Raw genomic sequence first — 25,284 nt, forward strand, 5'->3', positions numbered from 1 at the left:
GTAATCAAGTTTTTTTTTTAATTTATGGTTTTATGCTACCAGCTAAAGTCGGGAAATAATTTATTTTTCTGTTTTAAAGAATCTAATAATATTTACAATCATGATAGCAGATGTAAGCTTTTGGTAGTTTGGTTACTTACCAGTTGAATAATCATCTATTTTTACTTTTTTTTAGTTTGAAATAATTTCAGACTTCCATAAGAATTGTGAGAATAGTGCAAAGAATCCCCACATACCCTTTATCCAGATTCACCAGTTTTTAACATTTCACCAGATTGCTTTATAATTTTGTCTGTGTGTATATATATATAATTTTTCCCACTCAATCACTAGATATCATGTCCCTTAATCCATTATCCTCTTGTATTTCTCCTTGCAAATCAATACAATGTACTGTTCCCTTCATTGAGGTCTTGCTATTTTTTTAAAAAGTCAAATAATCATGTTTATTGACATAGCAAAAATTGTGAATGATGTTAACAGCTTACGCTTTGACATTAAGAGTATTCTAATATGTGACAATATAGAAGCTGATCGAACAACTAGTATTACAGTGGGACGTTCTGCTGAGAACACTTGAACTCAGAAACAGATTCTTAGTTTAAAAGTTGGTTCCTATTTTTTAAAGACATTACTTGAACAGCCATATTTACTTATTTGCCTGATAACCTCAGTATTTTTAAAGATTTTAGTACTTTCATGCAACATATCCTCTTCATGCAACATGTTCTAAAGGCAAAAACAGAAGTTATGATTTGGAAAAGCAAAATTTATATAGACTGTAATAACGTTTACCATAATTTAACAATTACCAATACTTTAGATACTAGATAGAATGTTTTCAATTTTATTTTCCATTGAAAAATGGACATGGATCTGGAGTTCATTTCTTTTGTCAAAACATCATTTAACTATAACAATACAAATTGTTTTGAACTGAGTACTCATGAAGGATTGAAGATGAATTTTGAAAATATGACCTCACTTGCTTCATTTTACGTAAAAATTAATATCTTGAATATGCTGTGATTGCTTTAAAGTATCTTCTCCCACCCCCACGAACATGCCCTTTGAGCTGGTTCCTTTACTATGTATGTTATTAAAACAAAACATTATCCACTATAAGTAACACTGTCATTGGTTCAATCTGTATTAGATGCTTTAACAAGCAAAAAAACAAGCTGTTATCATATTAAAAACTTTATATATAATTTAAATATTGATATGTATTTGTACCAAATATTTGGTACATACTTAAATATCGGTACATATGGTGTTTGTTCAAAATTGTGTTTAGGCATTTAATATGGGGAAATAGCTATTTCACTCTCTTTGCTTAGTTTTGTTTAGACTTTCAATTAACAATGTAGTTTTCATTTTTTTCTCTACATTTTATTCTGATATTTATTAAAATGTTACTGTCTGTTGAACATAAGAAAAACTGAAACTTGTATGCTGTGTGTGTGTCTTTTTATAATTTTCCTAATAATTTTTTGTTTTATTTTACAAAAATATTGGTCCACAACCATTTGGAAATATGTCTGACCACAGATAATTTGAACAGCACTGCTGCTCCCCAGATGGCCACTAGGTGGTGTCCAAGGATCTTCTCCCAGACCTTGTTTGCACGACCTTCAATGAAGAATAAGGATCTCCCTACACTACAAACTTTTCCAGAGTAGTTCAGCAGAATTGTCATACCTTTCCTATTTGTCAAGCCCACAAAGAAAGCAATTTAGTCTCCCTTGTGTGGGACATCTACGAATATAGAAGCTGACTCATTCAAATGAAGATATGTTTTGCTAATTGTTGATAGGCTTTCACATAAATAGAAGCATATCTATACAGCAAAGCTGTTAGCACTGCTGCCATCAAGAAGAGTGAGATCCCTTTGTCCCATGACAGGAGCCAACTACATCCAGGCCAAATTACAAAAGAAGTCTGTAAGTTCATTTCAATGCCCACACCTCCCAGATCTGCAGGGAAGTGAAATGGCAGAACAAAATTCTGGAAAACAACTGGCTGAAATCAGTCCATACAGTAGACTCAAGAGGCCAGATGCCCTGCAAGGAGCTCTGCGTGAGATCCACAGCCAACAGAAAAACAATCTCCCTACATTAACATGACTGTTTTTAGAGGCCACATAGCGCAAGGAGGACATACTAAATAGCTAAGCAGTTTTTTGCAAGGCCAAAGACAAGTTTGAAGACACATCCACTTGATCTTCCTTTGACTTTAATCTTCAGGACTGGGTAACAGAGATTCCTCATCTCAGTAACAGTTCTCTCTGCTAATCCTATTTGCCTGTTATCGGATTCTTAATTTGAAAAGACAAATTCAAATTAATTGAAAATGTATGTTTATTAAAATAGATTATTTACAAAGGTGTGGGCAAAGGCTTAGGAAAACCCAAGGGTAACCACGCTCCCCCCACCTCAGCTGGTAATAACAGAGCCAAAAGTGGGAGGAAGGAGCAGTTACTGGAACCCAAAAGGAGAAAACACAGAGGTCACCTTAAGAGGAGTGTAGGTGAGAAACACAGCCGGCCTGATGCGAGCCCTTCCCTCCACCTCACTCTCTCCTCACTGTGCACCAAGCCCAGCCAGAGACTAGAGAGCACAGCCCCTTAATATAATCCACACACATCAGCCTCCCAGGACAAACAACGTACGACGGACTGGTGGGACAGACAGTATGCACAGCACCACACAAGCCTTTTTGCCTTCGGCACGCTCTCTGGTCCTTCATCTGGCAGAAGGATTGAGCCCCCAACATAGAGTAGGCACCCACCATATCGTGGCAAGTTGGTGTCAACTTTCTCTTACTCCCACCTAAACCTAAACATTTAGCCAACATTGGTGTTATCTATATAACTTAATTCAAAGAAAACAGAGGGAGACAAGAAACAAGTTACATAAAACATCGTCGTGACACTCCTGACTTCTGTGAGGCCTGTGTCGGTCACTGCAGCGCCTTTTCCCACTGCCCATTCCACATGCCCCCGGACCTCTTCCAGCATCTTGGCTGGACCAGGGTTCTTTACCACATGGGGAATCCAAACGCTCCTTTTCTTTGTGTGTTGTTGCAGTTTTTCACTCACCAAGACGACTGGTCGAAGGAGTATATATAAAAGATCACCAATAAATCCCCTGGTTTCCAAACATCCTCCTCCACAGCCCCGTTTCCGCCAGACCATCAAAGATCGATCGACTCTGTCCATACAAAAACTCTGCCGATTGGTTCAGTGGCCTGAGAAGTCCAAGATGGCCAAAGGGCAATCTCCACTACCAATTCCTCGAAATCATTTCTCTTCTGCACTAGGTCCCCAAAACTTACATGCTTTGCAAAGAATTAAAATAGTGGAGGAAGGTGTTCTTAAAATGGAGTGATCTGGCAATCACCACCTTAACTTAGTCATCAGAGTGAAGCAACCTGGCTTGATGTGCCTTGTAGTATGATGTAAAAAGTACAGAACCTCAGCTATGCAGTATTCTTGTGAGCGACATTAACCTGAATCAAGCCATGAAAAAATTAACAAATCCAGAATGTGGGATAAACGACAAGACACTTGAACTCTTTTAAAAAAAAGATGAAGGTTCCAGATTAAAAGAGACTAATAAGGCAGGAACTTTGATCAGATACTGTATCCGGGAAGAAACAAAGAACATTTGGGGGAACTACTGGGGAAATTTAAATATAAACCGAGTATTAAATAACTGAATTTTTCTAACTTGTGATAATAGTGAGGCTAGGTAGAACATCTTTATTCTTGGGAAATGCATATTAAATTCAGTGGCTGACACAAGGAAAAGCATAAGCACAATTGTTTGGATTGTGAACTATTTTCCTCTTCCATGGAACACCATTTTTCCTTTCAAAAATGATTGACAAACTATGATTATTAAGACGTATGGACTTGACAGACATTTCCCAAAAATTAACAAACAAGCCTGTCACGTCAAGGAAAACAACTGACAGCATTTTTTGCCAATGGTGGAAAAAGGCTATTAAAACACTCCTCCCTTTTCCAACAATGTATTTCTGTGAAGCTGTATTTTCTTCACATACTTCAACCCAAGCAACGTATCACAAAAGATCATCTGCAGAAACAGATAGGAGAATTCAGCTATTGTCTATTAGATTGGTAATATGTAAAATGTCTCTTCTAATTTTTTCATTATGTAAAATACGGTTATTTTTCATTAAAAAAAATGTCATTTACTTTAACATCTTTATTCCTAATGCATACTGAAGTACTTAGCAATTAAATGTCTATTTTCGAATAGCTCACTTAAAAATGTTATGTACATACTATGTTTATATATGTGTGTATCTACGTATATGTGTATATGTAGCTGTAATTTACTTTCAAACAGTTCAGTAAGACAAAGTTGTGAAATAGGTTAAGGATATAAAGGTGTTCCTTTTGCTATTCATTCAACTTTTCTATAGGTTTGAAATTTTTCAAAATATGTGGTGGGCAGGGGTCAAGTCCAAGGTCACTAGACTAGCATGCAAACATTCTCTAAGAACATTCTCCAAGACATTTCTAGATATAAGAGTGGGAGGGGCCGTTCCCATCCATTACGCCACCCAATATGCTTAGGAGCTCTCCCACACACATTCGCTGGGCTCTTCCAACAGACTAGAGAAGTCTTTAAGTCGCTCCCTTTGTTTACAGGCACTCCTCCCAGAGCAGGCCCTGCAGCGCTAAAAGGGGCATGTTGAGATCTAATTCTGGTTATGGAGCTGGAGGCAGCACAGGGTGGAGTGGCCTGCTCTGCAGGCAATGCAGGTCCAGGGAAATTTGGAGGTTCCAAGTTCTCAGACCAAATGCCATCTCCTTTCCCAACTAGCGTCTTTAGAGATCTAGCAAGACTAAGTACTTAATTGGTGCTACAATTGTGCAGCCTTCACAACCAGCCCTGAGCTTGTCCCAAAACCGCTCCGTGACCTCAGAGGAAAGACGACGCCCTTCAAAACTAAAATGGAGACTCTCTAGTTTACGCGTCTTTTTATGTTCGTAACTTTTACTTTTTCCTTCTCTTACTCTGATTTGCAAAGTCTTTGTAGTCACACTTGCCATAATGATCAAGTGCCAAAGCCATCTGGTCTATCAGTCTTGCCCTCCAACTGTACCTCACTGTTCAGGTGGCACTTAGGAAGAAGTCACCAGAACAGAAAACAAAGCAGGAAGTGACTGAAACTGCAGCTGAAAACAAAGGTCAGTTTAAACATGTGATTAATGCGGCCAGATCAACAGTCACCTAGATGTTGCAGTTTCAGTCACACACCCTGCCCTTGGATCCAACATCCTTCCGCAGCCACCACCCCATTTCTTTATCCCTCACAATGCTGACAAGTCGAGTGTGTCCACTCCTCATTCAACCAGCCTCTACCTTCCCCGCCCTTGTCAACATCACCAGTGACCTATGAATTACCAAAACTTCAGAAATGTCAAGGTTGTGAAAGTCGAGGAAAAACTGAGGAACTATGTCAGATTTTAGAGACATAACAGTCAAACGAGCCGGAAGCTTTTGCTACAAACATTACTGGAACTGGCAACACCTGAATGGGGTCTATCAGAGTTCTTTGTACCATTCTTGCAACTACTATTTTGGAAAATAAAGCCAGAGTGGGAGCTATTAGAAGACGGGCTTAATTGGGAAGATGGCCAAAGTGGAACTTCACAATACTTTAAAGACACATGAGCTACCACACACACGATTTTAGCTAAGTTCTTATTTGGACAGTAGGAAAAGCACTTTGTACATAATTCTTATCAAGAGAAATTATAGTATAGTATCCTACTGTTGAAATTTAGGACAAATGATTTTTTTCTGGCAGTTAGAGAAAGGAAGCAGTATAAAGCATTTCCAAGCTAAAGTAAGGTATTCAGCAGAAAGATAAAACTATTTAAAATTATCAAGTGCCTAAGAGTGAAATTAGAAGACAGGGGAATTTCATTTTCTTCAGAAACGGGAGGTCACTGTTAACCTAGGCCTAGAACAGCTGTAGAACCATGTCTGGGGAGCTTGGAACTCTGCAATGGACTTACACAAGCGGGTGGGGGAACACATCCTGTGTAACACTAGCTTGTACTCAGATGAACGTTGTCTTGGATGAACTGTTATTGAGTAAATGATTCCATGCATTATTTTTTAATGTTTCATGCTTTTCAAACCCCTTTTCTATCATCTTTGAGCCATACTCCAGAAGTGTAAAGTCAGTGATTAATTGTATAAATTCCAAGTACTATTTTTTTCTTTTTCTTGACTGGATTTTTGAGTCAATTTTTACTAACAAGCAAATTGACAGCTGATTAAGTGAAATAAAATAAGAGTCATACGGAGTCCATTATACTGTTAAGTATACCAACGAATAATTAGATGCAAAACACTCACAGGGTAAACAAAAGAGGCTGCAGACACCTCAGTATCTGTACTTCTCCGTCTGGATCAGGTAGACCGCCTGGTCGAGGTCCTCAGAAGATGAACACGCTGAGGCTAATTCACATTCCAAAAGCATTCACACAGAGAGGCATTCTATTTGTTAATAAAACTCATTCAACGGATAACTTAGCCACTCATCTTCAGGTTTGTGAAACTGGGATGACACATAGGGCACAGTTCTCATTTTTATTTCAATATTTAAAATATTCACAGATGGAGTATTATGTTCATTGACATCTCCATGGAAGATGTACCAAACAAAGCATACAGGTATTCCACAATTACAGAATTACATTTGTGACTATGTGAATGTTTACCCCTAGAGTTTATCTGGAAAAACACCACTTTAAAAAAAAACACAGAAAAACCACTTGGATGTTTCACTGAATTAATTTCCATAAAAAGTGAATAGCAAAGAATATCAGGACAGATGCCTAAATATCAGCCAGCATTTTCTTACTATTTCAAACTTTTACATACTTCTGTCAGAAATACTTAATTCTCAGTTTTCTTTTCCCCTCAATAGCCAAGACCAAGATGTACATATTTTTTATTTTCATTAAGTCATTTTTTTCCCAAAAACGTTATGTAGAATAGGTTGATCATCACAGGATCTTGACTAGCTAATGAGGTAGGAATATTCTTCAAAAGAAGTTTATTTTATGAAGCTAAACAAAATAATCAAATTATAGTTTTTATTTTTTAGTGGTTGTTCTTTTAATAAAATGCCAAGAGCATTGGATATTGGTCTAATGCTGCTTGTACTTTAAAAGACAAAGAATAAAATCCCATTAGAAAAGCCCCGCTACAGAGTACATTCAATTAATGTACTGGCATTAATTAAATTCATTTTGGCATTACAAGGTAAGAAACGACTGCCCCACAATGCCAAACTTTCTTCCTGAAGAAATCTTAAGAAGATAAAGTTTAAACAGAAAACAAAAGTATCCTATATTTTCTTTTCAGTACAAGTTAATTTGACTCTTATTTTAACCCAGTTCTCATCCGTTGCTACACTCAAAAAAGATTAACAGTTTTTATATATTGCATAACCAGTAATATATTTAAATGAATTTAGCAGTCAACTTATCAAATTCTGCCAGAGAAATGTTCATTTTACGAAGGTTTAATGACATAAGATAAACATCTAGAAAATGCCTAGGTTACAGGTTTCAGCACCATCTCCATCCATGTTAGATTGTTTCAGAATGCATACACTCCTTAAATTCATATAAACCTAGGAAATTTAACCATTATCCTCTCTCCATCTACACCAAAATCAAAGTTCTGTTTTCTAACTACCTACTCTTTCTATATAGATAAGGAATACTTTGCAGATCTCCCAATTAATAAGACACGTTTCAAAAAACGGGGAAAGCTATTAATGAAGTATGATATGTCTAAAATGTTATTTTGAACACTTTAGTACCTATTATTTGATGAAGACTAAAATATCAAAAGAGAATTTACTTCCCCAGTTATGCACCTATAAGAGTTACTGCTAAAAAACACTAAAAAAATCTAAACGAAATTTTAAATACTTAAAACAGAAGAGCTGCCAGATAAACTGATAATTATAGGTGGTCTGGCAGATGGTTTAGAAATCAAGTCCTCAACAATTCTACTATAAAATGTTCCAGGCATAGTAATAAAACTTGATGTAATAGTGCAACTCTCTGATATGGCAGTAACCATCTGAGATCAGTTACCAAAAATAAAAAACAATTTGTTAAGATTTTTTACGTCTTTAAACCTTCCTTTTTACTAGTCTATATAGACTTGTGTCCTATCAATGTGATGAAAATGTCATGTGTATTGTTTAGTTTGAAAAGAATTTCCTCGTCTTTACTTTCTGCAATTTCAGTTACAGTTCCCTTACAAACATTCTTTTCCTAAGGCACACCACACCCTATTTATTGCTGCAAAGCCCCTGAAATCTGTGCCTCTGTCTGTGTTGTGTCTGCTTCGTAATTATGGGTCAATGAAAATCGTATCAGAACAACTGCTAAAACTTAGTTAACATTTAAGTCCAGTAGATTAACTGCAAAAGAACCAAGGCTACTGAAGCAAAAGCCAAATAACACAAGTAAATGCTCTTGCCTCTAAAAACTGACCACATTATCTATTATGACAGTAAAGCTCAGTGTCATCTCTGGCTATATATAATCCATACTCAGTGTTTTAAAATAAAATGTTAGGCCAGTAAGCTTTCACAATTTTTATTAAATCCTAGACTAATTTAACAATATCTGATACCAGAGACATCATCCTATGAACATGTTTAAGTGAAAGCAAATCAGACATCTAAGTCATTTTTTGCAGACTAAGCAATAAGATAACAACTACACAGAACACTACAGGAAATGACATACACTTACTTGCTCAGAGTTTTCATACAAGCCATGTTGTTTATCAAACTATATCTCCTAATATTTAATACAGTAGAATTAGTGATTGTAGTTCTCATATAGTATTTTAATTACAAGTACCTTATTAAGATAACTAACATTTTGACAGTTTCATTGACTTTCCGGATTAACAATATATTCAAGAAAAAGAGCAAAATGTAAAATGAAAACTAAATATGACAAGTTATTAAAAGAAGTAATGATGAAAACGGAAAAGTAAACTATCGATGGGGTAGAAAAATCAGAGTCTAGACAGTGGTTGGAAGAAAAGAGATCAACTATGGATTTCACAAATCAAAAGTTTATCAATTCAATACAAATTCTTTTGAATGTAAAAGCCAAGTTGAAATGAAATGTTTATGAGCTGTTAGCTTTTGGCCTTAAACCGTATCGACTCTTCTGATCAGAGAAGGCCAGGACAGTTAAGATCGTATTACTTGATTTTATTTTACACTAGGTGGTGGGCACAAAGCAATCCTCCTTAATAAAGTTGACAATTAGCTTCACTCAGAACATTTTTAATAATGCACATAAAAAAAAGTATTCTTACAAATGTTTTGCAATCCAAATATACAATACCTTGGAAAACAACGTTTAGAAAACAAAAGCCAATGTAAAAAGACAGATTAAAACAACTAGAACAGTACAGGTTTTACATGGCTCTGATTTTACAGTTTTCTTACTGCATCATCAATGTCAGAAATCTGTTCCTTCAGCTGGCTCCATTGCTCGGGATTTAAAGAAATACCTAAAACAAAGTTTTAAAAGTCAAAAGTTGAAAATCTATTTAAGCTTTCTTGAGGATTTTCATATTTCCAAATTAAATATCGTTTTATCAAAATTGCCATTTTGAATGGCACAATGGTATAATATTGAGAACAAAAATTTCTTAGTTTGTTACTCATAGATTCATCATGATTACCCAAGATCAATATTATATTCACTTTTACTTCCAACACTACATTCTACGTAATACATAGTATACCCAGTGAGAACAAATGATGATTTGAAGATTATCTCACAAATGCTTGCAAACTAGGGGCCCAAGTGGTGAGGTCAAGATTTGGCATGTGACACCTTTTGTACATCCATTTGGTTCCAACATTTGCTCACAATTTCCACAGGAACTCAAGGTGAATGACTTTGTGCTGAGGTCTTCCAAAAGCATTCGTTTCACTTTGGAAAAACTGCTGGGACGTGACCCATATAGGACTTCTTGGAATGTACACACTGGCTAAGAATGCATTCTGGAGTCATGCTGTCAAGGTTCCAATCCCAGCTTCATTATCATTAACTGTATGACCTTAAAACAATTACATTACCCCGAGCCTGTTTCCTCACCAGTAAAATGGTACTTATACCTCAAAGATTGTTGTGAATGATTAAATAAGCTAATCTGAATTAAAAGCTTAGCCTATCACCCAGCACATCAGTAAACACTTAAAATGTTAGCTAATGACAAGTCTTTTCTATTTAAGATGTGAAAGTATGAATAGGAAGAACCTTTTACTTTAAATTTCCAATATTCTACTACCTGACCCATATAAAAAAATAAACTAAACTAGAATTAAGAAGTCATTTCTTTCTCGGAAAACTGCTAAGAAGCCATGAAATTGAGAGGAAGGAAGAGAATGTATTGAGACAACAACTAGGAAGAGCTTTAAAGCTAATCCAATTGTTTAGTAGAAATTCACAGGAACAAGAAATCTGGCATTGGCCACAACGGAACAACTTGAATGGCCAATCCAGAAGTAGCCTGAACAAGAAAATGTTAAAGGGTATGAAAACAGAGAGATTAAGTTTAATAAATTGAAAAACTTCATGAAGAAAACAAGTGGTACTTTCAAAATGACATGTAGGGAGAATACAAGAAAATAAGGAGGGATTTTTTCATTAGCAAAGGAAGAGGCATTTTTTCATCAGTTAAGACCAACCTAAAGCAGCTAACTAACCAAATGCAAATTTATGTTAGTACACAAATGATCTCTAGCTATTTGGTGAATGAATAAAGTATGCTTCTATGATGCTGACAGGCTTGGGACTGGATGAAGCAAACAAAAGACAAAAACCCACCTAAAGAATACCACCCTAAAGAATATCTGAAAGGAAACACTGTAAACCAGGATTTCCATTCTTGATTTTACACTTCCCAGATAGTTCCTACTCCAAAATTCATGTATGTACTTTTTAAAGTTACATTCAAGTAAAGTTACATTCAAGTAAAGACAACTGAAGTGATATTAAGGGTATTATTTTTTTCTAAGTTTTATTCTAACAGTTATATTTAAGTTAGAATATAACTGTTAACTTATTTAACAGTTAACAGTTAACAGTTATCTCACAGTTAACAGTTATATCCAAGAAGACTACAAAAGACAGTAATCAACTGAATGAGGAGATTCCCAATGCACTGCCAACATTACTTCAATTTCAAATAAAGTAGGTAACTTAGATAATTTTTAATTGTGTCTCAATGTTAGGACCAAATTCAGGAAATTAAATCTCACCTTTTCTCCCTGGTTTCATTTCACCTTCTGGATCCATCCAATATTCTCTAATATCAATTAGGACTTTCCCTTTAAAGTCTCGAACGCTGACGTACCTCATTTTCCCAATCTGCAAAAAAACAAAATATAAAACGATATCCATTTCAACACTGATGTCTATATTTATATTCACACCTTACTGCACATTCACTCTACTTTTAATCACAAAAATAACTATTATTCTCAATATCAAAACTACAACCAAAGGAAATGTCACCATTAAAAGTAAATCTTTCAAAAACACTACTCCTACTAGTCTATCTTCAACAAGGCTCATATTCCTGAGAAATCTGAAACCTGAAAACAGGGTTAAAACTATAAAATCTCACTAGAAAGATTTTTTAAAAATCAAGAACACAAGCAAACCTTTTTTTTTAAAAGTACATTATAAGTATATTAATGGAATTTTTCCAGTCTTAAATTAGAAATAACAAGCACTCAATTATTTTATGTAAAGCGCACAGTACAATATGATAAACACGCAAAGTTGGCTAGCTACTTCTATCCTTGCTCCCTAGAAACTTCCTGGAAGCTCCCTCATCCACGATTTCAATGAGGCATTATATTTTTGTTTGCTACAGATTAAAATAGTAAGGCATTTTCTTCCTCCCAAACATGTCTGACCATCCACATACTCAACACTTTGCGAATTTACAATATGAAGTCCCTAAACCCTTTTCACATAAGTTATGTTTGATGTGTACTACATAAACTATTCAAAGTAGGAAATTGGTATAGATCAATAATCTGACACAAAAATTTTGTTAACGTTTCAGACAACACCAGCACCAAAGAGCTGTGGGGGTTAGAAGGGTAAAATCTAAGAACAGATTAACAGGCTCCACCAAAATTTTAGTCAACTATAACCTAAAATTTACTATACATTTTGTTTACTATCCCTCGATATATCAGCATTCCTTTTAACATAAAAAGTTTTAAGGCAAATCTCCAATAAAGATAGGACCTACAGAAAAATGCGCCATGTTTATCTAATGACTTTCATGCTCCCATACCAGAGCAGCAAAACCACAGCAGTATGCACATTCACTCCAGAGTTTAAGCAATAGTGGCATTAGAGGAAGGAGAAAGGATTGCCCCTAAGATCAGGAACAAGGAAGGATGTCTGCTCTCACTTTTTTTCAATACCGTAATGGAAATACTAGCAATAAAACAAGAAAAAGGATGACATAAATCTCAAAAGACATAATCATCATCACAGAGAGAGTTCTAAGAAGTCTCTAAAAACACACGGATAACACTGTAAACACATAAATATATATATAATATTACGTATATTTACATGTTATATTATGCCACCAATAAGCTGGAAAATGAAGTTAAGAAACAATACATGTATGATACAATCAAAAAACCACAAAATACATAAGAATAAATTTAACAAAAGATATGCAAGACCTCTATAATGAAAACCACAAAACAGAGAAATTCAAAAAGATCTAAATAAACGGAGATACTGAACAAGAAACCTCAATATTATAAAGTTGCCTATTCTCCCCAAATCAATCTACAGCTTTACCCATTCCCATCAAAATCCCAGTAGGCTATTTGGTAAAAACTGACAGGCTGCTACTTAAATATATAGGGAAATACAAAATACAGAGAATAGCAAAAATAATTCTAATGGTAAAGAATAATGTTAAAGGACTTATACATCTGATATCAAAACTCGCTGTAAAAGCAAATAATTATGACAGTGATACCAGAGTCAAAACAGACACAGAGATTAATGGAACAGAATAAAGTTCAGAAATAGACACTTTTTTATATATTTGCTGATTTTCTTTACAAAGATCCAAGGTGATTCAATGGAAAGAGAATAGTTTTCTCAACAAATGGTATTGGAAGAACTGGATATCTATACGCAGGGGAAAATGAGTGTCAACCCCTATCTCACACCATACACAGAGAAACTAATTCTACATGGAGCATAGACCTAAACATAAAAGTTAAAACTATAAAAATTTTAGGAAAAAAAAAACACTGTCAAAATTTTTGTGGCCATGGGATAAGAAAAATATGTTTTCATAGGAAACAAAAAGTAGTAACCAAAAAAAGGGAAAAATGATAAAAATTGAATTAATCAAAACTAAAGCTTTTTTAAGATATTCGAGAAAATAAAAAAGAAACCACAGACCCAGAAAAATATTCACTGTATGTATATCTGACAAAGGACTTGTATCTAAAATATACAAAGAACTCTTATTTAATCAAATGACTTTTTTTTTAATGGGCAAAAGACTCGGATAAAATTATCAAAAAAAGTGACATTAAGGAAATGCAAGTAAAACTATAATAAGCCACAACAACACGTCCATTACCTTAAGTGAATAAAATTTAAAAAACTAACAATACCTACTGAGGATGTGGAGCAACTGGAATTGCAAACATTGCTAATGGGCACATAAAATGGTACAGCTACTACGGAAAACATTCTGAAAGTTTCTTATAAACTTAAACATACACTTAGCTTATGACCCAGCAAGTGCATCTGCTATTTACCCAAAAGGGAAATATCCACAAAAAGCTCTGTACAAGAATATTCACAGTAGCTTTATTCCTAATAGCCAAAACTAAAAACCCAAATGTCCATCCAAAGTGAATGGATAAACAAACTGCAGTGTAATCACACAATGGTATTGAATACCTCTCAGCAATAAAACAGAATACACTAGATACTCAAAAATATCATGCTGAGCCAAAGAAGCCAGACACAAAATAATACAGACTGTATGACTCCATTTATATGAGGTTCTAGAACAGACAAAATAAATCTATAGTGATAGAAATAGATCGGCAGCTACCTGGGGTAGGGAAGTGACTCTGAAGGGATGCTAGGAAGGAACTTTCTGGGGTGATGGAAATGGCCTCACTACAACAGCATGTCTATTTATCACAGTTAATCAAATTACAGTTTGTGTGCATTTTATTATATAAATTACATCTCAAAATGTTATTTAAAAAAGAAAGGAACTTGCCCAAAAGTCAGTGACCTCCTCTCCCTTGAAGAGAAATGAATAAAGCTGAGAAATTCTTAACCTCCTCCCCTCAAAAAAAAACCAAAAAAATGATGATAGCGCAGATAAGTAGAAAGAATAAAGATGACTGCAATCTTAAGTCATAGAAGGAAATAACGGAATAGGATGACAGAATGCATATAATTTTACATGCATATAATTTGGAGATTGGCAGGTAATAAAACCAGTATGTACATCATATGGAACGATAATTTTTAAATTGGAAATCTGATAAAGGTTATAATTAATCCCTTCAAATATATAAAAAAAAAAATTCACATAAGTAACTTCATGGACACCCTAAAGTACATCCATGAAGACCCAACCTCGGTGGGTTAAGAACACTTGACTCTGTAATGACTTAACTTAGAAGTATCAGGTTTATCCTTAAATTATCACATCAACTAAGGTGGTATTACTGAACCTTATGTCTACCTTTGAGGAAAAATTTGGACGAAAGTGCTCTGCCTCGACCATCTGCCCCTTAAGACACTAAGTAATTACTGTACTCATCTACTTTCTTTCACCTTCTCTGGTCTATATCCCCTTTTCTCTTCCTTCCTGAACATCAATCACCAAGACATGTCCTCAGTCGCCTCTTCTCCCTCTAATGTATACTTAATATGCTGATGATCCCACGTGAACGTTTCCCGGCCAAGCCCTTCATGTGTTACTGGAGACACTCTTCTTATCACATTTATAATCAGGTTCAAAAAGCCAAACTTAACCACCTTTCCCATTAAAACTACTTTTTCTCATTTCTATCAATAAAACCTACATTTCTATGGTACCTCAAATTCAAAACCAGTCTTCATTATTTCATTCCTCAGTCCATTTTTTCCTCATTAGTCATTTATAAACACTATTTCTTTTGAGGAAAAACCATCTAAGCCCTTATCACCTCACATTAAGCCCTTATCACCTCAAATACAGATTAAAGTCTATAATCAACAAAGAGATCTTACTTGCATCCATTTATCCCCACCACCTCTCCCCACAAACCCTTGTTGTATGATGATGCCTAACAAGTCTCCCTAAAACAAGGTAAAGCAACAAAGAAAAGAAGCCCTACTATTCCTCTCCGAATGGTTTCAGCAAATCCCTCTAATGAATTTCCCTTGCTCTGCTTCACTGTTCAACCTTTTTTCCACTATATATAAAAAGGGCCTACTTTAGTAAACCCACTCACCTTTTCTGTTCTCATCAAGCCAAAACTAGGCAGGTCCTAGTACTGCTTCCTCTCCAATAATATCCTATCCACACTCACAGCCCAATACTAGACCTACCTCCTCCAACCTACTTTCTAAACGTGCAGTTCTCAATCTCTTCTTTTGGATTTCTATAGCTTTTAAATTCACATTGTCTTAAATACAGCAAAATTACAAACTTCTAGCCTTTAACAATAATCTAGGATCCTGTAAATTACTTTCATTTCTCCTATCCTGTGCTTACATTTCATGAATATCTTTAGTCATACACACATAAAAGATTACATGTTACCAGATTAAGATATTTTTATCATTCTTCAGATCAAATCAGATAATAAATCCTCTGGATTTATGAAAATAACCAACTTTACCTGAAACATGTTATCATCTCTGCTGCTGCTGCTCTGCTTAGAAGATGACAGAGCTCTTGAAGTTTCACCAGTCTTTTGCTTCTTTACAGGTTTTTCTGGAGGTACTTGCTTTTTTCTCTTTAACTTGAAAGAAAAACTTGACTATGGTTAAAATTTGCATTAAAAATAAAACAAGACAGATTTAAGGGTGAAAAAGAGGGTATGTACAAGTTCACACTTCAATGACCTCAAGTAACCTCACAGAGTGATCCGATCACAAATTCCTAACTGGGCAGGTCAGGGAGGGTAGTCATGCCCCAGGGATGTAATTTTGTAGTAAAAGGTTTATCTTTGCCTTAAGCCTGCCTTGTTTCTGTGCTTCTAGTTTAACACACTTTTGAAATGTCTCCTTTTTCAGACCCCTGGGAAGCTTAATCACCCTCAAGAGAACACATCTAGTTAACTATCCTGTAATACAACCCCTGCCTTGTTTCTGCCACCTTCATGTAACCTTCTTTACGTTCCCTTCTTAAATCCAAATGTACTGAAGAAACTGTAAAACTGTCACTCTCCAGAAGATTGGAGATGTTGCTTCCAGGCAAGGTCATCACTTTGGTTCACATAAACTTATAAAAATTCTCTAATGGTTGGAACATTTCTTACATTGACAGGTTCAAAAGATTCCATTACTTTTTAAGACTTAAAGGATCAAAAGATTATATTTATTCATTAAGAAACAATCATAAACATTTACATGGGCAAGTTTCACTTGACAGAACTTTGAAACAAACCTAGCACTGGTATGTAACAGTCTTTTCAAACTGTTCTCAGGAGCCCAAAAAAATACTTCAGGCAGTAGAGTGGTATTAACCAGAGGTTATTTTATAGACCAGGACAGATCCCACGTAAGGTTTCTTTGGGAGGAACAAAAAAGGGGGTATGGGGGAGAGCTGCTGCTTTTGAATAAACTTTTGGAAACCACAGGTCTACTAAAGCTACAAAGGGATATACTAATTAGGAAGAAAACCACCAATTTATCCCGTTTCTAGGATATGATTATGTATTTATGCTCTGCCTGTTCCAAAAGAGACAAACTGGCTTAACTTATGTGTAGGCAAAGCTAATATGAAAGGTATTTTGTACTGGGTACTAGAAGTCAATGACTCAAGAACTTCCTCATCACAAAAAAAAAAAAAAAAAAAAAAAAATCACTTTGAATAGACAGGATTGTGTTATGGACTAACATTCAAAATCAAAACAATGTTTTAAAAGCAGCATTATTGTAAAAGCTTTTTTTAATGTAGCTTCATTCTCAAAATGACAAACAGCCCATGAAAACCAGTAAAGTTCCCAACCCAAACAGTAGAGGGCAGTCACATTCCTTAGTGGAAAGTATAAACTAGTATACTAAATTAAATGGAGCTAAATAAAATATAACATACATATGTATATAAACAAAAAAATGGATGTTTTTAATATAAGTGCTTACAGGATTAGTAGCACTACCTGGAACAAATAGCAAAAATTAACTCAGCTCAATAAGCAAAAGCAATTATTCTTTACATCAGGGTCTAGATATTCCCTGTGGACTGGCACATGCCTAGCACATAAAAGCTCAATAAAAATTTGTTAAATGAACATATTCAAATGCTACACTGAGTTCAAACAGAAAAATTAAGAGAGATTTCCTTCTCAAGTATATGTATGTTCCTTTCAACCTTCCAGGTGAAATTATATTCTGTATTTCCCTACAAAGGTCCCTCTCCTCCAAGAGTCTCCCATAAACCCTTTTAACTAACACTGCTAACCAAGCTCAGAGACACAGTTATGTAAGCTTCTAGGAAATAAAAAGACAGTTCTGTGTGGAAAGAGGCTCTGACCAAAATGTGAGGTGCTTGGTTAAGTGCAATGCACCACACCTACAGCACAGTTATCAAAAATGGGTAATTTCCTGATACCTTTTCTGGGTGCTGATTTAACTAAAAGGAGGGGACCAGAGTAAATATTTAACTTAAAATGTACCAAACCTTCATTTTAAGTAATACTTGTGGGCTAGATAAATACCAATGGCTAAGAAAGCTGTCAAAGTTGACATTTGCATTCAAGGAGTTCAGGTAATTTGGATCGACTATTACGCACAATATCTAGAGATTAGGCAGATTTCTAAATAATGGCAAATATAGTGGCTTTGGCCTAATTCTAATGCTACTCCCCTACTGTCTAAGGCAGTGGTTCTGCAGTTTAAGGGGTCTTCAACAGACATTATAGTCTGAAGACTTGCACAAGTCCGATTTAGGGCCTAGGAGTGTGCAACTACAAGCACCCTAGGCATTTTAGTCAACTGGTCCAGGGGCCATTCACTTTCTGAAACACCCATCCAGGCTCATTTAAAGATTCTGATATGCCCTGCTCCCCGCTTTCAGAAATGGATGTGGGCAATATTGCTGAATTAAATATCACAGAAATGACTTGGTGCAGGAAGTCACCTTTTTGTCAACTTCACTGTCAGAATCACTTCCAGAAGAGCTTGAAGAAACAAGTTCCTTTGATTTAGGCATTCTGAAAGAAAAATACATTATGTAAATAACTTATAAACCACTCTATTACCTTTAACTTAATTCTCCCCCAATCAAAAATTTAAGAAGTTCCATGTCCGTTTTACCATTTTGTGGTACTGGAGTTATTTTACTGAGCACATGCTAGAAGTTATAATCTAATCTATGCTCTTCCCAGTTGAAAATAACATGGAGAGTGAAGTGTTCTGAACCCAGCAAGGAGAAAGAACTAAATGTCATACACATCTCACACTCCTACACCTTTTTCTCAAAGCCAATGGTTTTTTTAATACTTCATTTTTATACTTTCTATACTTTAGATATTTATGGGTAGGGTACACTGCAAGAAGCAGCTGACAGCAATCACTGTTAAAACCAGGGAGAAATATGAGTAATTCCTCTCAGTACTGCTTTACACTTCTCACTGATGAGACTTAATATAAAATTATTCACTGCAAGGAAATAACCACAACGTTCACACAACGTGGGCAACAGTTGCACTATACAGATGCTGCCATCTAATTAATTTGCTATTATAATCCTATTTTTTCATATTTTGTATATGTTAATTTTCTTGGGCTTTTTGACCATACCATCAATTAACAAGCACTAATTCAGAGTTCACAACGTTATACATAATTCACAATTCACTATATTTCACACTTATTTTCTTCTCTGAAATACAACTAAAATGTGAAGAATCTGCTAATGGGAGAAGCAAAACCTTCCCTCAAATCCCTACTAAGACCCTAGTTTCCCGGGTCTCGCCCATCCCCAGGTACACAGCCCAGTGTCTTCCTTTCTAGTGAGTGTTTACTGAGTGCCTGAGTGCAGCAAGGCAGAGGGCCTTGTGCAGATTTTTTTAAAAGTCGAAGTCCCATATTTCAAGGAATTCCAAGGCAATCTGTACCTCTTTTGAAGACACATACAATACCAGGTGGTGAACGTGTTCCACAATAGGAGGTCAAGGTAAAAGAAGTGGGCCATACCAATCCTAGCCTAAATTTTAAAAGCTCATACCATGCCCAACCAGCCATATTGATTTTAACTGGTAATTTCTTGATAGAGAAAAGTAAATTCGGAAGGGAGCAGCAACGTTCAATATTACCATGTTTTATACATTATTCCTGCTACTGCTCCATTTTACAACCAAATCTCCAAATCAATTTAGTTGTTTTGTACGCTACCTGCTAATAATGACAAGAATCATTTTTTAAAGGTAATTAAATTGGACAGAACCTATTTTTCACTTTGAAACGGTCAAGCATAACTATACCGTCTGCTAATAAAAGCTGCCTGGGGGCCTAAGATCGTTTCAAAGAACCATCTCCTTTTTAATCCAAATAAGAAGTCCAGTCAACAAGGAAACAAGGTAATGATAACTAAAGCCAGCCTCTTTGAACTTTTGACAAAATATGTATTTATTTTTACTTGAGGCTTTGCTGTTTCAAAAAAAAAAAAAGGCACGCTCGTAATTCAAGCAAATGATGCTAAAAGCGCTAATGTATAGAAAACACAACTTAAAAAACGAATATTTGGTCTCTGATGACGGTGTGGGGGAGGGTTAGAAAAGACGAGGTGAAAATAAATTAGGACTAAAGGGCACATGAATTCGGTACAAGAGGGCTTTGCTAAGCACCAAGACCCGGGAAGAGGTCGCGCGGAGCCAGGGAGCCTCTTGCACTAGAACCAAGGGATTCTGAAACAGGTAGAGGCGAGAGGCTGGAGTTGGTCAGAGGGGCGTGGGAGGAGTAATAGCAGGAGAACCATTCTGAAGGAGGAGGACCTGCTTTATAAAGCCCTGTCTCGAAGCATTCATACCCCAACACCTGTAATCCTCCACCCCCAACCCGCCGCTGCCCCGCCCTCCTCCCCCGATGGGGTCCGCTCTCTCCCTCCCCCAGAGCGCCTCCCCACCGCGAAGGCAAAGGTGGGAGCCCCAGAGAGGCCTTGGGGAGAAGCAGGCCCCACACGCGCCCCCACCCGGGCCCCGGGCGCCCCTGCATTGTCCCTGGGGCACTCCGGCCCCCACCCCGCAGCTCCTCGAGCCCAGCCGCGCCCCGCCGCCCAAGGCCGGCGCCCCCGCCGCCGCGGAGCCGTTACACGGGGTCGGCTTCTGGCGCGGAGGGGCCTGCAGCGCAAGGGGCGCAGGGTCTGGACCGGAGGAGGGGATGGGAGACGGAGGAGGGGGTCCAGGGAGGCCGCGAAGGGGGAGGTCAGGCAGCGCCGCCATTTCCCGCGGCGGCCGCCGACAGACGAGCGGAGGGCCGCTCGTGGTCCCGCTGCGGGGGTAGGGGATCGGCCGGGCAGGGGGTTCGAGGTGTGGGGGCGGGGTCCCGCGTACTCACGCTCCGCTCCTGGAGTCAAAAAGCCCAGTGCTCGCTCGCTTGCAACTGACAGAGAACCGGACGTGACGGAAGCCAAGAGACAGCGACCCCGCCCGCTGGAACACGTGACGGGGCGTGGCCTCGTCGCCGAAACCAACACCGAGACCCTTTCCAGGGCTTTAAAGGAACCGCCCCTCACCTGAACAAATGCCTTGAAAGTGAGATGCCGCAAAGGTGGGTCTAACCTATGAGTGAATGAGGGAGCGAATAAAACCTGAATGAGAAGCACCGAGCTTTTCTCTCGTTCCATAAATGTTTCTTGTATTAAAGTGAAGTGTCTGTACCGAAAAAGATCGACACTTCTGACCCATTTTCCTAGATATGAACCCTTCCCCTTCGACCTCCAGTGTTTGCCTCTGGCTGGTAAAATCCAAAGGAAGGAAGCTAAAGTCTGTTTAATTCTGGAAAGAGCAAGAAATTTTTGCAGAAGTCCTGGACCGCACATACCTTTACCCCTAAACTGAAATCCTGGAGGTTAAAGTAGTTCACAGAAAGCAAGAGAAACATATACTACAAGCCTATAGATTATTTCGATGTATGTTTGATGAATGCCTACTATACCCAAGAATATATATAGTTATATTCATCCAACACACATTTAGCCAGCGCCCACTATGTGCCAGGCACTGCAGAAGCACTTTACATATATCAGGTCCTCATCCTAACAACCACTTTCCAAAGTAAGAATGGCTATTCTCTTCATTTTATAGATGAGGAAACCAAAAGTCAACAAGGTTAAATAAATTGCTGGAGATTATAGGGGGAGAGGTGAGTCATCATGTCAACCCTGCATCGCCTGACTCCCACGCATAGAAACAACGCGCAAGCTCTAGACCACTCTTCTATGCAGTGTCAGGCTAAATGACCGTGTTTTAAAAATGAAATACTTACTGTACAATTCCTTTTATATGACCTTCCAAAAACGCAAAAATAATCTAATCTATGGGAATCAGGTTACCCTTGAGGGATATTGCTTGGGAATGAGTGTGAAGGAATCTACCGAAACTGAGTGTCCTTAAGACTTTGATTAAATTTACTTTTAAATCCTAGCTCCAGAAATCATATCCCTTTCTCTTTATATACCCCTCAGAGACCTAGCCTTCCCCCAATGAGCAGCAGCCCAGGAGGCAGCAGAAGACAGCAGCCTAGACCTGATTTATGGTCACAGGGTGGGGACCTCTGGCAGGCTAAAGATACCGTATTGACCTAAGTTTTGTTTCACTTCTGGAGCACTAAGGTGGACCGACCCTATGGCTAATTTCCCATGACGCCAGACAGAGAGATCCCAGAAAAGACCTCAGAACTGTCCTGAAGGCCTGAAGAAGTGGTATTACTCTTACCTCACAGCCTACTAATCAGCTCCCAGCACAACTCGAAACTCCTAACCCAGTGTCTTGTGATTTTCCCCTATGTAATCTGTAACCTATGTGTCACTGAGGAATTCAGGCTTTTGAGCATTAGCTTCCCGTTCTACTGGATGGCGCCATTCATCAATAAAATAGCCAATATTTCTCCACTGCAATTCTCCATGTTTAGTGTTTGGCTCTAAACACTCTTTCTGTTCTATAACACTGCTGGGATCCTGAATATATCTGGGTCTGGATAGTAGTTATACAGATGTATGTGGATGTAAAATTTCACTTAATATTTGGGCATTTTACAGTACACGATACATTTCAGTGAGAAAGTTGAAAAGTAAAAAATATAAAAATATTAAAATTAAATTGTAAAAAGATAAAACGCACTCAACAATCACTGTTCAAGCAGGGTAGCTTCCTAGCCTGAAGTTGGCACACCCAAGGCAGTTAAGGACTCTACCCAACCAACACCATGGCCAACTGACCAACGTTCCTTTGGAGCCAACGGTGCCCTGGGGCCTTGTGGGGGGTGTCTGGTTGGACTGAGCTTATACACTGGGGTAACTAGAGCCTTCCTGGGCTCTGGGAGCCATAGATGGTTCTCCCTCAAAATTTGGGTGTTATTCTGGACAAAGTTCAGAACACTGGTTGGAGCCATTTGACTCACAACCTCCCCTCCCTCTCCTGCAAGATAGAAAGAGCTACGACTCCTTACTCAAGTGCAGGAAGCTGCCCAAAGGTTCTTTCCTAGTTTATTTACTTATTCAGTAAACATGTATTGAGTACCTACTATAACCTTGCATTGCTCTGAATGCTGGGAATTCAAGAATGAACAAGACAGTCACTAAACTCATGGAGCAGAATATAAGTAAGTAAAGAATAAATAGAGATGATAATTTCAGATAAGTTATAAAAATAAAAGAAAAACTGGATGATGCCATAGAAATTCAATCAGCTAAACTGAGGCTAATTTAGATATGAAAGGGATGAAATGAGAATATTTAGACAGGGGCCTAAATGAAAGGGGACAGCCAACCTAAAATTTTGGTGCTGAGGTTCCAGAGTAAGAAGCAAGCACAAAAGTCTTGAGGTCCAGATGAGTCTGGAGAACAGAAAGCCATCCCACGTAGAACCCCATCAGAGAACAGGGGCAGCACACAGATGGGGCCCACACATCAGCTCTGGGCTCAGTGCCAAGGCTGCTCAAGCTCCAAGAAGTGCTGGCTCTGCAGAGCTGCAGGAGCCCAGTTCTGGCCTCTTTCCAAGATCTAAGACAATACTACTGCCTCTTCCTCCTCACCCATTACTACTACCAATCAGCACCAAGGAATCAATCCCACAGCTTCTCTGCAACAGTGTCTGTGCCCAGAGAAATAGATCTGTGCCCAGAGAAATAGGGGTTTGTTTTTTGAGATCACTATACATGAAATTGTGCAAGTCTCTGGAATTACCAGTAGAAAGCTACAGCCACAAATAGTATAAAATTCCACAGAGAGCTGGGCCTTTGTGGAATTGGAATGGGGAATGCTTCAAAGAGGAAGACAGCTTGAGAACACTTGGAGTGGGAAAAAAAGAATCTGAGCTAGGTATGACCACAAAATAAATAAGGCACATTGAGAGGCTATGAGTAGTCTACCTTATGGGTGTAGAGAGTTGGCACAGAGCAAGAGTGGGAGATTTATCTGGAAAATTGGGGTGAAGCCAGATGGTAAAGGGCCCTAAATAAGTTCCAAGGAGTTGTGAAAAACAAGAAAGTGGGGTAAGGAAGGTTTTTGAGACAGTAAAATGTTTTAGGAAGGTCTGGGGTAATATGAAGATCAGGTGAAAGAAGAAGGAAGAGATGGAAACTGGGAACACTGTAGAGGAGATTGCTCCAACTGTCAAAGTAAGACGTGATCAATTCCTAGAATATCAAAGTGACTGTCATCTGGCCCCAGCTAAGCTCTCTGTGCATGTCTGGGTCCAACAGAGGAAGCACTAAGAGTAATAAGAAAAAGAGATCTGTTCTAAACTTGAACCCACTAGGTGCTTTGAGACCCATTCGCCTGCATTGAATGAAGAAGGGAGAGAGTCAAACTTCTGTCTTTGTTACCGGTTATGGCACAATTGTGAAACTGTGTGAGCTCAAGGCTCTCACCAAAAATAAACTCCTGGGCCTCAATGTGCAGGAAGAGAAGAGGCCTTACCCAGGAGAATGAGGTCACAAACCCCAAGAGAGCAACACTTGGTAAAAACAGTGCTCAGCGATGACCATCAGCCCTAGGTTAATCTCGCTCCCTGCAAGTGGGAGCTCTGAGAACGCATTCTCATGGCCGCCATAACAGAGAACATACGTGATGCAGAATCTCGAAATATGAAGAGGGACAGCAGATGGAGGAAGGGTAAGGGATTTGGTAAAGTCAAAGCAGAACTCTGTAGAAGCTCAGAATTACAGGTCTGAGATGCCATGGAAGGCTGGGGTGTCCAGGGGATGGGGTGGAAAAAAAAGGGAATGATTGAGTCCCCCTTTATGGAGCAATTAGATCCACGGTTCCCATCCACATCACCCTCATAAGAGAAGGAAATTATATCTTCTCTGGAAAAATCGAAGTGGGGATGGTATGTGTAAAGGGGTTAAAGGGCAAATAAAATACAGGAGACTAAGTCAAAATCTAAACACTAATGTGAAAGCATTTCTCCCCAGATTCTTTCCCCTTCTGGCACTATTTGACTTTTAAAGATTAAATGCTCGCAATAATAGAAATAAATTCCTTAATGTGTGTGTGTGTGTGTGTGTGTGTGTGTGTGTGTGTATAAACCTGAATCATAATGAAATAAAAGTAGCCGAGAAAATATACACTAACATGGCCGCTGGATCGGTCTCCCCACACACCTCCACCCCTCTCTCTCACACACACCTACCTAGAGAAATGGTAGCAGAGGCAAAAGTTTACCTCCACCTTATTAAGGTCTTTGCTGGGCCTCAGAATTAAATTGACATAAGAC

At 37.9% G+C, this 25,284-nt stretch overlaps 1 protein-coding gene across 1 annotated transcript; it reads right to left on the minus strand.

Moving 5' to 3' along the window:
* Nucleotides 1-6,624: 6,624 nt before the first annotated feature.
* SUB1 (SUB1 regulator of transcription) lies at nucleotides 6,625-21,039 on the minus strand. The gene is made up of 5 exons (XM_039842719.1): nucleotides 20,903-21,039; nucleotides 18,486-18,558; nucleotides 16,021-16,143; nucleotides 11,368-11,476; nucleotides 6,625-9,608 (listed from the first exon to the last, which is right to left on the minus strand). Exons 2-5 carry the CDS (start codon nucleotides 18,555-18,557, stop codon nucleotides 9,529-9,531), a joined length of 384 nt encoding a protein of 127 aa, XP_039698653.1. The 5' UTR covers nucleotide 18,558; nucleotides 20,903-21,039; the 3' UTR covers nucleotides 6,625-9,528.
* Nucleotides 21,040-25,284: the final 4,245 nt, after the last annotated feature.

The sequence above is a fragment of the Pteropus medius genome, unplaced genomic scaffold (genome assembly GCF_902729225.1).
Source record: "Pteropus medius unplaced genomic scaffold, Ma_sr-lr_union100, whole genome shotgun sequence".
In the NCBI taxonomy this organism is placed as follows: Eukaryota; Metazoa; Chordata; class Mammalia; order Chiroptera; family Pteropodidae; genus Pteropus; species Pteropus medius.